The 12,724-nt window shown below is 41.9% G+C and overlaps 1 protein-coding gene across 4 annotated transcripts in view; it reads right to left on the bottom strand.

Annotated features, from left to right (window-relative positions):
- Window positions 1–12,724, bottom strand: part of SUCO (SUN domain containing ossification factor) — a 696,748-nt gene that overhangs the window by 235,243 nt on the left and 448,781 nt on the right. For all 4 annotated transcript variants that reach the window (XM_086956303.1, XM_086956322.1, XM_086956311.1 and 1 more), the window contains exons 10-11: window positions 6,722–6,829; window positions 6,461–6,566 (exon numbers count right to left, since the gene is read on the bottom strand). In XM_086956303.1, coding sequence (XP_086812429.1) covers window positions 6,461–6,566; window positions 6,722–6,829 — 214 coding nt within the window. The remainder of the gene's footprint in view (window positions 1–6,460; window positions 6,567–6,721; window positions 6,830–12,724) is intronic.

The raw sequence follows: 12,724 nt of genomic DNA, 5'->3' as shown, positions 1-12,724 counted from the left end.
CACTGAGGGAGGTAGAGTAGCTCAAGTTATTCAAATGAAGAGCACCCTAAGACAATGCGCTACAAAACCAGTTGGAGAGAGAACCCTTCAGTATTTCAAAGCAAAGAGTTCAGTTATCCCCTTTTTTAGCTTTGCATGAGAGCATGGATTTCATTCCGTACCTATATACAATTCCAGACAAGCCTCTACAGAATGAAATTCTGGCGGTGATGGTGGGAATTGACCCGGGTTGGCGAATATCGGGGTTAAAAACCAATGTAGATAAGTGCCACGGCCAACGGCCCTGCAAGAGTCGTAGGAAATATTCACTGATCATCTATTGATGGAATGTATGCTCTTCTTCGAGGAAAGGAAGATTCTCTGGCCTGTATTAAAAAAGTACGGGATTCAGTTAAAAGAAATGGGTTTAAAATGGTTATACCTACGAAATATTGTAACATCCAGGCTAGGCTTTTTTCCTCAGTGTTTTAAGAACAAAGGTTGCCAGGCACTTACGTTGGTAGCGTGGCATCTTAAATTGGCTAACAAATATTGCTCCACTAAGAGGATGCCTCGATAGGTTGGAAGATGTGAAAGGTGACTCCATTAGCAAGGATTATTAAGAGAATACTTCATGATTGAGATAAGCAACTATGCACTGTGCACTTTATACGCTCATGTGAGGAAAATGAGCTGCAAGCTGCTGGTTATTGGTTATCCTTATTTTTAATTTTGGAAAAAAATATGTTTAACTTAAGTGAGACCGCGCTGAATACCTTACTGAGTCCTGTTCACATTAAGAGGATGTTCAGGCAAGGCCACGTGGGAGATGGGACATTTGACCCATTAATAATGTTGACTAAGAGAGCCGCAAATGCTGCACTCTATAATGTTGTTCCTGAACAAAACAAGTTGCAGGATAATGGTTAATTTGGCACCTTTTGTCTTTATGATGTGATCTTAACATATGCAGGATTTTTGGAATCCTGACCATTTACTGTGTTTTAGTGTTGTAAATTTTAAGTGTTTATATTATTATTAGCCAAAGTCATGTGTTGGTTACATTGATCTAAATGTATGTTGCGCACTTCTAATTTTATGAAATTTGTGATTGTTAACTAATGAATCGGGTAATGTGCAATATTTCTGCAAGAATGTATTTCTTGGAAATACAGTAATTTTGATTGATTGAAATTAACATGCATATAATGTTTGTTCGTAAATGAGGTTAGAAAAGTAACAGTAAAATATTTTAAAAGCAACACAAAGAGGAGACAATGTAACAGGTTCAAAAAGATTGGAGTGTATCCTTGACATAAGCCTCCCAACAGGCCTCTGCTGAACTTCTGAAATCCCACTTGAGACTCAGACATTCAGAGTTGTTTTCTGATAATGAGCATCTCAAACTATGTAGAGGAAATACTGCAAATCTGACCTGATCGAAAGCAACAAGTGCAGCTTGTGAGCTGCAGGCATAAATATGTCTGAAAGGTCAGAAAGGCTCTGTACAGGTGATAAGAGGTGTGGCATTGAAGTGTCCTGCACTTTAGGCTCAATGTTTGAATTAGGATCCCTCTTAAATGGAGTCACTGAAGGATCTTCAGGGCAAACCTGAAATGCTATTGCACGTTACTACATCCCCGACAATAAATCACCTTCCGCGACTTTACATGACCTCCCTTCTGAATTTAATTTAACTTCCCTGTTTTTAATTCAATAAACTTAACCAATTTTTTTAAAGTGACCATTGACGTAATGGCAAGTGATGTAAAGGAGGCTACCTACTGTGTAGCCTGCTGTGCCCTTGGCACAGCAAGTGGAGTATTAACCATTGATGTGATTCTGAGCTCAGTTTTTTGACGAAGCGCTGTATATATGATACCCCAGTACAATCACATTGTGTTTCTTGGATATTTTATCCTTTACTGCTCAAACAAAATATCCACTTACATGCTGAATTTCCAAGCACATTTTGTATTCAACATTTTCTTGCGTGAAAATGGTAGATGCCTATAAGAGGAAACGGTTCCCATAGAATAGAAGTTACATTTCACGTGAGAATTTTGCCAGAGTCCCATTAAACAGTTGTCAGCCCCACTGTCCAACAATGTACAGAAGAAGTAGTTCCTTTTTAACTGTGAGCAAATATCCCTCAGGCCAGCCATCCTATATTTGGCTTTTTTTCCACTTTAAAAACATTTTTTGTAGTCTTTTTTTCTTTACTTGAAAATCTTTGTGCATCAAACAGGTAGGTGTTTATTTTTCTCTCTAACTACCGAATGCATCCCCTCACCTACTGTAGGAAAGTAGGATCTGCTTCTTATGGTTACCCCCCACTTTTTGCTCAATGTAATACTGTTTTTGACTAGTCTGGCTGGGGTCCTGCTAATCAGGACCCCAGTCTATCTGCTTTCTCCCTAAACTGTAATGATATTTACTTAGGTACACTCCAGATTGGATACTGGGGTACCCTTGTCAGTCCCTAGTATATGGCACCACATACCCAGGGTGTAGATACCCCATAGGCATCCCATGGGCTGAAGCATGTATTAGGACACCCATGAGAGGCCATGCAAAATGGAACGACACGTCAGCCATTGAAGCCTGTGTAACCTGGTGCATGCACCACTTACTTTAGATATGTTGCCTATATCTAAGGGTCACTGCACTTAAAGCCTATAAGTAACCCCTCTAGCAGGCCTTTACAATCCTGGGGGCAGGGTGCTAGGTTCTAAGTGAGAGGGTGCCACTGCATGAGCAGGACACCCCTGCAGCCTGCAGAGTCCATTCTCCGGGGTGGTCAGTGAGGCAGCCATTTACGACATATAGAGTGGCATTAAGCGAATGCGTGATGACCAACTCTAAAACGGCTGACCACAACCCTATCGTCTTTGGTTTCAAACATCTTGGAATCCGACCCCCACACCGGTAACTGGTGTGGGAGGTATGATTCCACCCCTCAGAAGTGAGCTTCGTGGGGTTGATGGTCTTCCCGGTACCAGCCTTATCGACCCGGACAGCACAAAACGGTTGCTGCCAACCAGGGACACATTTCTGCCCTCCTGCTGCGGAGCCATGCTCGAGCAGGGAAAAGCAGGACAATAGGCATCATATCACAGGGAGGTGTTACCACCTCTCAGACAGGATTTAGTGTATTAGGGCAGAGTGGGTATGCTTGCTAGCACCTGAAAGTCGGCATGAGGGGCACATTTGGTGTCCCTGTGCGTACTCTAGCTCAAACCAGTCCTGGGAGCCGTTTTCTCTTGCTCTGGCGTGAAACTGGAAAAAGGACATGGGAGTACCCTCCCCACTGTCCTAACACTCCACTGGGAGAGTCCCCTGAATTTGTCCAACCCTCTCCCGTAGGTACTTAAGGGCTTACCTGGCTGTAGGACCCTAGATTCAGCGTTGACATAATTCTTATAAAGAAACTACTGAACTTCGACCGCCTGGACACTATGGACTTCGTCTCTCTCTCTCTCTCAGCCTGAAGCATTGTCTGTGCCTGTGCACCATACAGGCTCTGTTCAGGACCTGTAAAGCATAGAGGACAACCAAAGATGTCTCCCTTGGGGTGAAGGAGTCACTCCCCTGCATTCGCAGGCACTGTAACGCAACTGACCGGTCTGCTGATCCCGAGTCTGTGGACTCCGAAGGCTCCAGCAACACAGGAAGTGGGTTCCACATCCCTCGAGGTCCGAGCCATCCGCTCACCAAGTTGGAGGTCAGAATCCCTTGTGGGGGTTGAAATACCAAAAACCCCTGTGCACTGCATACTTTTGCAAGTGCATGTGCTTGTTGGCGTCTACCGAACAAGTGCATTGGGCTACGAGTAACCCTAACCACTGGCACCATTTCCAACCAAGAGCTTCGGCCTCTTCGCACTGAGTGCTCTGCAAGCCGGTGTTTGGTGAAATTGCTCAAGGTCCTCTCGCAACTCCTGTGCCTGCGGCCTGTGAGTCCACTTGAGGGTCATCTCTGCCTTTCTTGGGCTCCCCTGGTTGCTCTAGGCCTGCCCTGACTCCCCTTGCTATTGTGAGTCTCCTGGACCTTGCTGGTCCAGACCATAACCTTTCTTGACCTTCTTTGTGGGTTGCAGCTGCCAAGGCTTGTTGGTGCTCCCGCCGGACAGCGACCCCCCAGCACACGACATTCTTTGTGGGACAGCTCGTATCCGGCTCCTGGTCGTCCTCGACGTCTCCTGGTCCCCGTGGCTGCGGAGTAAAGGTCTCCATCAACGCACCTGAAGCACCAGACACCGGTGGGCATTCGTCTACTGAGCCTCTGGTCACTCTTGAGTGACCCAGGCTTTGCCCCTCTGCTTTCAGGTTCCCTTCAACAAGAATCCACCTTTGGATTCCATCTGACACTTTTCTTCCATCCAGCAGTGGCACTCATTTGAAGTCTCCCATTGAGATCGACAACGGTTTCCGACACCACTTCAGCCCTATGCACCCGGCTTCCCTGGGATATGTAACTTTGGTACCTCGGTATACACGGGTTGGGTGGTTCTTCAACCTTTTATGATCCACTGGGAAGGGTCCTTAAACTCTAACACTTCAGCCACGACTTTCCCATAGACTTGTACGGAGCACGCAGTTGTGTTCCCACACTTCACCTGTCCTACGTGGGGTCCCTACTTGCTCACCTTGGGTGGTTACTTGGGGTGCCAGCGATTCTACATCCTCTAGACACTGTCTTGATGAGTCGTGTCACTTTTACCACTTATTTGGTATATGGTTTGGTCCCCCGGGGTCCATTGTGTATTATTCCTACTTACTGTTATTTCTGTGGTAAAGTATTGTGTGCTTTGTGATTATCTCCGTGTAGGTAAAACTGTATCGAACTAAGTAGTGTTATAATAATAAATACATATTTTTATAACTACTGTGTGGTTCTCCTTTCATTTAACCAATACCATAAGGTTGCAATCTGGTAAAACAATCTGCTCAACATTCCTTCAAGACTAAGCCTGAAGGCTGCTCCCCACAGCTACCACTTGGATAGCTTTCTAAGGGTATCTATGACCTCTTAAATCACCATAAGTATTGTCTGAACTGGTGCAAGGTGCCCACTTTAATTAGTGGACCGCCAACCTCTCACACCTACCTTTTCAGCTACAGTGCTGGCTTGTTTGATAGGTGTCCAGTTGTGAAAAAAACTTGACAGTTTTGTATTGTCTGCCTTCCAGAATCTCTCACCACTTAGGATTGTGACATATTTAATGGTATGCCCAATACAAGGTTACAAAAAAAGAGGAAATTTGCTTGAGGGAGAAGTTGAACTGAAGCTGAAGAGTGATTAAAGATCAGCGGATGGTGGAACTAGCTCTGACACCTGTGGGGGTGGGAGGGATTTTCATGGGATCGGACAGCAGCCAGGGGACACCAGACAGTATCCTGTGTGGCTATGGGCAGATCCGAGTGTACCAGAGCAATCATTACTATTACACTAACTGGATGACCAAGTTACTCATTTCTGGGGTTTGACTCTCCTTGGAGCGACATCATACAAACAATGTTTACTCTAGGAAAAGTTTTAAGGAGAAGCTCATTTGCAACTGTGGATAGGCTACTGAATTCATATACTTTTAGTTATAAGTAACTATGCAATAAAGGACAGAAACAGAGTCCAGCAACAAAAAAAGCATTTAAACATACACATCTGTGAATGCCCAAATACTGGAGAACAGACTCCACTTGTCCTCGTACTAACATAGAACTCACTGTTTTTTATAGACGAGACAAACGTGAGTTGGCTTAAACTGCATGTCCTTTGCCCTACATAGCTATGGGCTAAAAGGGAGAAAGAAATGAATACATTATATTCCTACAAAAACAATTGAAATGCTATTTTGACGTTTTCATAAAAGGGGGGGGGTGAGAAGAACGCATTTCTGCAATATACATTTAAGCTGTAATAACATCTTTGAGCACAGACCGAGATTTTGAATTTGTGTCTTGAAATACATTAATCCAAAATGTCCTTCCTCATTTTTGTAACTCTTACAGGCACAATAAAACTGAACATATCCATTTCATAGAAAGCGGAGTGTGGGAGGTGGAACTCATCTGAAGGAACTAACTACTAAAGATGGCCAAATGTCAAATCTTTATTTTTATTATGAATCACAAGTGTTCAAACTGCTGCCCTCGATCACACAGGGCCAAGTGTTTAGGGTTGAATGTTAATTTAGTGGCCAAAATCAAGCAGCAAGACAACTACAACAACTTTAAATGACCAACGACAGCGGCATCTATAATAATGATGATCGTAATATATGTTTGACACATATATTACTAAATACCATAGGACTGCAGCTTTAAATCACACACCTGTAACAATTAGAATAAGATTTAATGATATATACTAATTGCAAAGAAAAAAAAAATAGATTCTAGATGATACGTTCCAAGAAGAGGTAGAATGTAATGAGACTTATTAACATAAAATAAAGTGCAGAGGACAGAGTAGTGATTACCTTAACGTATTTGGCATACATCTGTTCATCCAAAGGGAAACTTTGGACAGTCCTCTCATCTCTGGCATGAAAAGTTCCTAACTTAACCCACTTGTTTGTTGGGTACCTAAAAATAAAATGTATACACAGATAGTTTTGTCCTGTTTCTCAAGCTCATCAAAGCAACATTAAAAGTGATTATGATAGTTAGGGAAGTATGATCATAGCCATTGAGTTAACTTTATACAGTGTCATGCTGAACCAAGGAAGAAAGCATTATACCGGTCACTGATGGAGACCAGAAAGTCCTTCGGAGTGGAGGAGAAGAGTTCATAGTTCGCAATATCCAACTGCTTCACTTGAATCGGTTCACAGAGTTCAATCACAAACCTACAAAAAAACGGAATGATCCGCTTTAAACGGGACAATAAACAAAACACAGGCAAGCTGCAAACAACTATCATATCTTTTGCAGGTTAGGAATCTCTGATCACATAGAAACTGAAAAGTACTTTACCAATTTCTGCTCAATGAGAGTAAACAACTTCTTGCTCATACCAAACCGGTTTTAAACTATTTTCTGGTTTGAGGAAAGAATCCCATTAAACTTTAATAGTAGTACAACAAAGTAGACTTTAAATAACAAGCAGGGACAAATAAGTCTTGCTGTCGGGCCTATTGGCTTTGCAAATGTGTTTTGGGCTAACCTGTACAGCAGAGGCAAGATGCTGTTCAGCATGGCCAAAATAAAAAACAAAAATAAGGTGCTGATGCAGCAGGGTCATTTTGCAGGCGAGCATGTGTGCTGAGGTGTGTATGCTTCATTACACATGAAATATGTAAAAAATGACGTGAGTGCCATTTTTTTTAAAATTTACCGATCTGAGATTGATTAGTAAATTGATAAGGAAAAGAAGTGTATATTTTTTTGTTTGTTTTTTAAAGGCATATGGCCAACCGCAATTAGTTGCTTAGTAGCCCAACCGAAAGACTTTTTTTTTTTTTTAAATAGACTGTAGGCGTGGAAAGCAATGTGGGAGCTGGACTGGATGGTGGGGTGGGTGGTGGGGGCACAGAGGCAACAGAAAGTTGGTGAGTAGAGGGTAAAAGCAGCATACAAGAAGGGCAACAAAGGGTGCAGTAGGAGGCGAAGCATCCTAGAAGGAGGCTGGAAAACACATGTACTCTCAAGGAGTTAAAAAAAAAAGGGGCAGCTCAAGAGGAAGGACAAACACAAGGTGAACAGGGAAAGCAATCTAATAAGTAGTAAGCAAATGAGAATGACATTAGTGACAACCAATAGTAAGCTATGGGTGGGCTATAAGTCCCCTGTAAGTTGTTGGTAAACCTGTAAAAAGTCTTTTGCAACCAGGCACTTGACCTAATAATACCAAATAAAACAGGAAAGTAATATACATTTATTTGTTACACCCTTTAGATCATGGAGAATTAAAGAAGAAATCCTTCCTTACATTTAGGTTATTTAATGTAGTTACAGATTTTTAGCCTTCTCGTGGTGCCAACGGCCACTGCACGACTATGAACCACACTTCACGTGCCCTCTAAATGTGATGTTGGTCCCCCGACTCTGAATGGAGCCACCTAGGTAGCTATCATTAGATTCTTTGATTTTTTTTTTACATTTTCACTCGTCCTCAAAGAAAATAAGAGACTGGTCCTTGGAGCAGCTGTAAGGATTCTAGGTCAAAAGAGGCTAGATTAAGCATTTATTTGCTTCTCAGCAGCCATAGAAGTACTTTTCCTTGTAGAATGTACTACTTATATGCGCGTTTTCATATAAGACCTAGCGGTTCTTTGTCAGTTTGGCATTTCATGAGCAAACCAATTTTTCCTACCTCTAGGACCACAATAGTATGTTTTCACGGCCTATTTATTCTCTACTGGGGACCCACTTCGTTGCCTCTGAGCAGAGTCAGGGACCGACCCGCACAAGAGCAGGAAAGTAGCAAGGTGCACATCTAGCGGGTAAAGTGAAGCTGGCAGAGTGTCTTGTGCGTACAGTCGTGCAATGCATTGTCTGTTGTCTTTATCACTAGAGGGCACAGCAAGAGGTCCCTAGGCTTGCATGACTATTACATAAATACTCAGTAGTATGTGGTACGTACTAGAAAATGGCCACTAGCTCTGGCCCTTTTTATTAACAGGCCTACGTCATTTGGGACACCTGTGTTGGGTGGGTGGGTGGGTGGGTGTGTGTGGAGTGGGAGTAGAAACCAGCCATCGTGGGAGTGGATGGTATGAAACAATAGAAAGTGTTCAGCAGCACGCTACATAAATAAGTCCAATCTGTGGGTCAAAGAACAAAACACAACATACTGGAGAAGCCCAAGGAGGACAAAGAGACTGTAACCTCATTTCCCCACACATATTTTCAAGCAGGGAGCAGAGGAAAGTAACTTTCCTTGAAAACGGTAACAGTGTTCTTTCCATTGATAGGTGTCGCTCCCTTCTGATTAAGGTCGACCCAAAATTGAGCGAGTTTTGTAGCATCAAAGCAGGTTTGATGCAGCATGGTAGTCCCTTAGAGAACCACTCAAAGATCAGAGCACATTTGTCACCATCTTATCTTCATTGACCAAGGCCCAGAAATCCATGAGGCTTACTCTTAGTATGTAATACTGTAGCTCTCTATATTTATTATGCATTCTAGGTTACTTTTATTCCCTTCCTCCCCTCCCTTTCTTCTGTTTAGATTGAGCATTTAATATCTCATTACCGGTTGTATTTATTTACTTCTTTTTAAAGATATTGCTTATTGTATGAAATCTTCTTTGGGTATTGTTGATATATAATACTGTTTTTTGTATTGTCTTTGCTGGTTGTTTTTCAGCAAAATTCAATAAAATATTTTGAACATAAAAAAAAATAATCATAAAAAAAAGAAATCCATGAGGCTGATCTTTGGACAGTCAGTTTTCAGTGGGGCTGGCAGAAGCAGGAAGTGCTCAACCGGCTGCCATTAACCTTCAGCCTCCCAGACAACGTGTTAACAGGAGCTATCAAAACGACATGGTTGTAGGCTTCTTCCCTAACCGAGGAGTTGGCAGAGATTCTGGGGGCAAACGCACGTTCAGTGGGGCAAACAACGGCCTTGCAGATTCACGGGTAAGGAAGATGCTTTCCTTCAGACCAAAAGGTGGTGGGGGTCGGGGGGTATCAGAAGGTTGGCTCTATTTCTACATGGGTGGCAAAAGGTGACAGGGGATGCTTGCGTGCTGTAGACAGTAATAGATTAGCAAATATAGTTCTACAGAACTCCAAACCAGAGGAGAAGACCAAATTCTCTGTTTTATCTCAGTCAGACATGTTTATTATAGACTAGGAAGTACAGGTCCTTGTGGATAAACAAGCGCTACAGATGCCTGTCCGACACCCAAAAGAGTTCCTAAGCAAACTATTTCTGGTGGAGAAAAAGGACAAGGTACATCGTTCAGTAATTACTTTAAAAGAATTCAACAAATGGGTGGGCTATTGCGCCTTCAAAATGGAAGGAATGCAACTCAGAGATGAACAAGAAACTTACCTTCGGTAACACATATCTGGTAGAGACAATAGCTAGCTGCAGATTCCTTACCTTTGAATTTAGCAGGCATCAGTCTGGATCTGGAAACTTTTGCATGAGCAGTACCCCTGCGCACCGTTGGGTGGCTCCGTTCGGCTCCGTGTGGCGTCATAGGCGCCGGATGTGATGTTGCAGTCACCTATATATATGCCACCCAGGCAAGCAGACGTCTGTTACTTAAAAAAAATTTTATGCCAGAAGAGCAGAGCCAGGAAGTGGACTGACTAGTGTGTGTCAAAACTAGGGCCCTGTAAAGGGAGCAACCCTAGCCCTATAAATGAGTCAGCAGAGCGGGAGGCATGGGTGGGTCTGTAAGGAATCTGCATCTAGATACTGTCTCGATCAGATAATGCATTACCGAAGGTAAGTAACTTGTTAATCTGATTAAGACTTCTAGCTGCAGATGCTTTACCTTTGAATAGATACCCAGGCCATACTTTGTGGCGGTGGGCTGCGGACAAATTACTAGACTAGAAAGTCCTGAAGGACTGAACAGGAAAAATGCCCGTCCCTGTGGATTAGACTGTCCAGGCAGTAGTGTTTAGCAAAGGTGTAGCGAAGCCCAGGTTGCAGCCTGGCAGATGTCCAGGACTCCGGTGTAAGAACAGTGGCTCTGCTACCTCAACACTTACTTCTTTTATTTAGTCCCACTCAGGTGGGACCCACACCAACTGTTAGATTGGCACAACACTAAAGCAAGATGACAATTGTTTAGCAAAATATATTGATATATTGAAAAAAATACGTTTGAACACTCTATTAAACCAAACACATATCCGACATACACAACAAACGTGCGTGATTATCTACAATAATAACATACAAAGGTGATAGATTTGACTATACACATCATGATACTGAAGAATTTACACAAAACACACAAAAACATAATTTGGTCTTTACAATATCATTGTAATCCGAGCAACAATGAACACCCTAGAAAAACCTCCTTTTTAGGTCGAGCATTTGAGACCTCTTGTATATACTTTAGTATATACATATTACATACTTATATGTGTATGTACTTTGTGGGCTCTGGAGATCAGCCCTAGGACTTTGTCTGCTTCCGCTTAGGGACTTTATTTTTCTGTTCAATTGCCTCTATTTAACTGTCTTGATAAAAACCAACCAGCAGAGGTCAGTAAAATACCAGAATTGCTTTCTGAGAGAGACTTTCTTTTTTTTAAATTTTTTCTGGCAACTGCCTCTATTTAACTTTCTTAATCGAAAACGACCAGCAAAGGTGAGTAAAATACCAGAATCACTTTAGCATTCTCTAGATTCCCTCCCATAAAAACTGTTTTCCTCGAGCACCCGTAGACAATAAAAAAATGATAATCTTATATTTTCAGTGATATGACCACCGAAGGCCATGATTTTATATTAAAAACAGAGCTTTGGACTATACCATTTCCCGCTGAAAGGCAATATTTCTCTCCATGTGTTCCCATACCTGGCATGTCACACAGTTTGGGGCTTACTTTCCCTCAATGTTAAAGAACAGTAGATGTTTCAGGCCCAGGCTAATTTTCTGCATAGCTAAATATATATAAGGACCCAAAAGCGAGATTGATTACATTGAAAATGTTTGCTCTTTAATGGGTCTTGTTGGGAAAAATTGCTAGACCATTAACGTCGACGTTTTGAATCCTGTTACATGTATGCATATCAATGACATCACTGTGGGATCTTCTTAAGGACAAGAGACAATTGTGTATGCCCTTTCTAAAATTGGGTAAAGAAGCCCAGCCAAGCTTATCAGGAATTCTCAATAGACCGGAAAATTCTTCCTCCTATTAGAATTAAAGGGGCCTGTTAGACTTCTCATCAATGAACAGGTACACTGTAAGAAACTGGCTCTATATATACTGCACATAAAGTGAGGTACAGTGTGTATTGAGTCCAAGGGTCTCTAGAGGTAGGCAGAGGTTAGAGTTTGATAGAACCTTACTCTCTAAAGTGGTAGCTTGGTCGAGCAGTAAGGCAATATCAGAGGACAGTGTTAAGCATTTGATGTACACACCAAGTCAGCAAATGTATTCACACACTCAAGAACTGAACTCTAGGCCAACTGTTTTTGTATAAACAAAATACTGTTTATTTTCAGAACCAAGCAAGGCTGGTACAGGTATGCATTAAATACCTTTCAGTAATAAGTTACAGGATATAGAACTGTTAGAAAATGCAAATGGAATTGTACTTTGTTTGATTTACAGGGGAGCAGTAGAATGCAACACTTAGCAAATACAGTACATTGGAATGAATAGGCTTTTTCAATAAATTGCATCCAAGTTACTTTTACATAACTTTTTCTAACTCAGTGCTGGATGCCTAGATTCAGCACTGGGACATGTCCTGTAAACAGGTGAGTAAATGTGTTTTTGTTATTCGTGCGATTTTTAAAGAATATTTTCGGTTTTCAAAACTCCACACTTTGAAACTTTTTAGAGCTGTACATTGAAATGAATAGGCTTTGTCAACAAATTACAGGTAAGTTACTTTTACGTTATGTTTTCTAACTCAGATCTGGATGCCTAGATTCAGCACTGGGACATTTCCTGAAAATAGTTGAGAGAATTCGATTTAGTTAGTTGTACGATTTTTAAAGAATATTCTTGCATTTCAAAAGTTGACACTTAAAAACTTTTTCACATAGAACCACCAATGTTATCCTATGGAAGGAAATTCAATTCACAGGTAAG

This window comes from Lissotriton vulgaris, chromosome 1_1, assembly GCF_964263255.1.
Source record: "Lissotriton vulgaris chromosome 1_1, aLisVul1.2, whole genome shotgun sequence".
Classification (NCBI taxonomy): Eukaryota; Metazoa; Chordata; class Amphibia; order Caudata; family Salamandridae; genus Lissotriton; species Lissotriton vulgaris.
The sequence above is the reverse complement of the archived record's forward strand: the minus strand, read 5'-3'. Positions and strand labels throughout refer to the sequence as shown.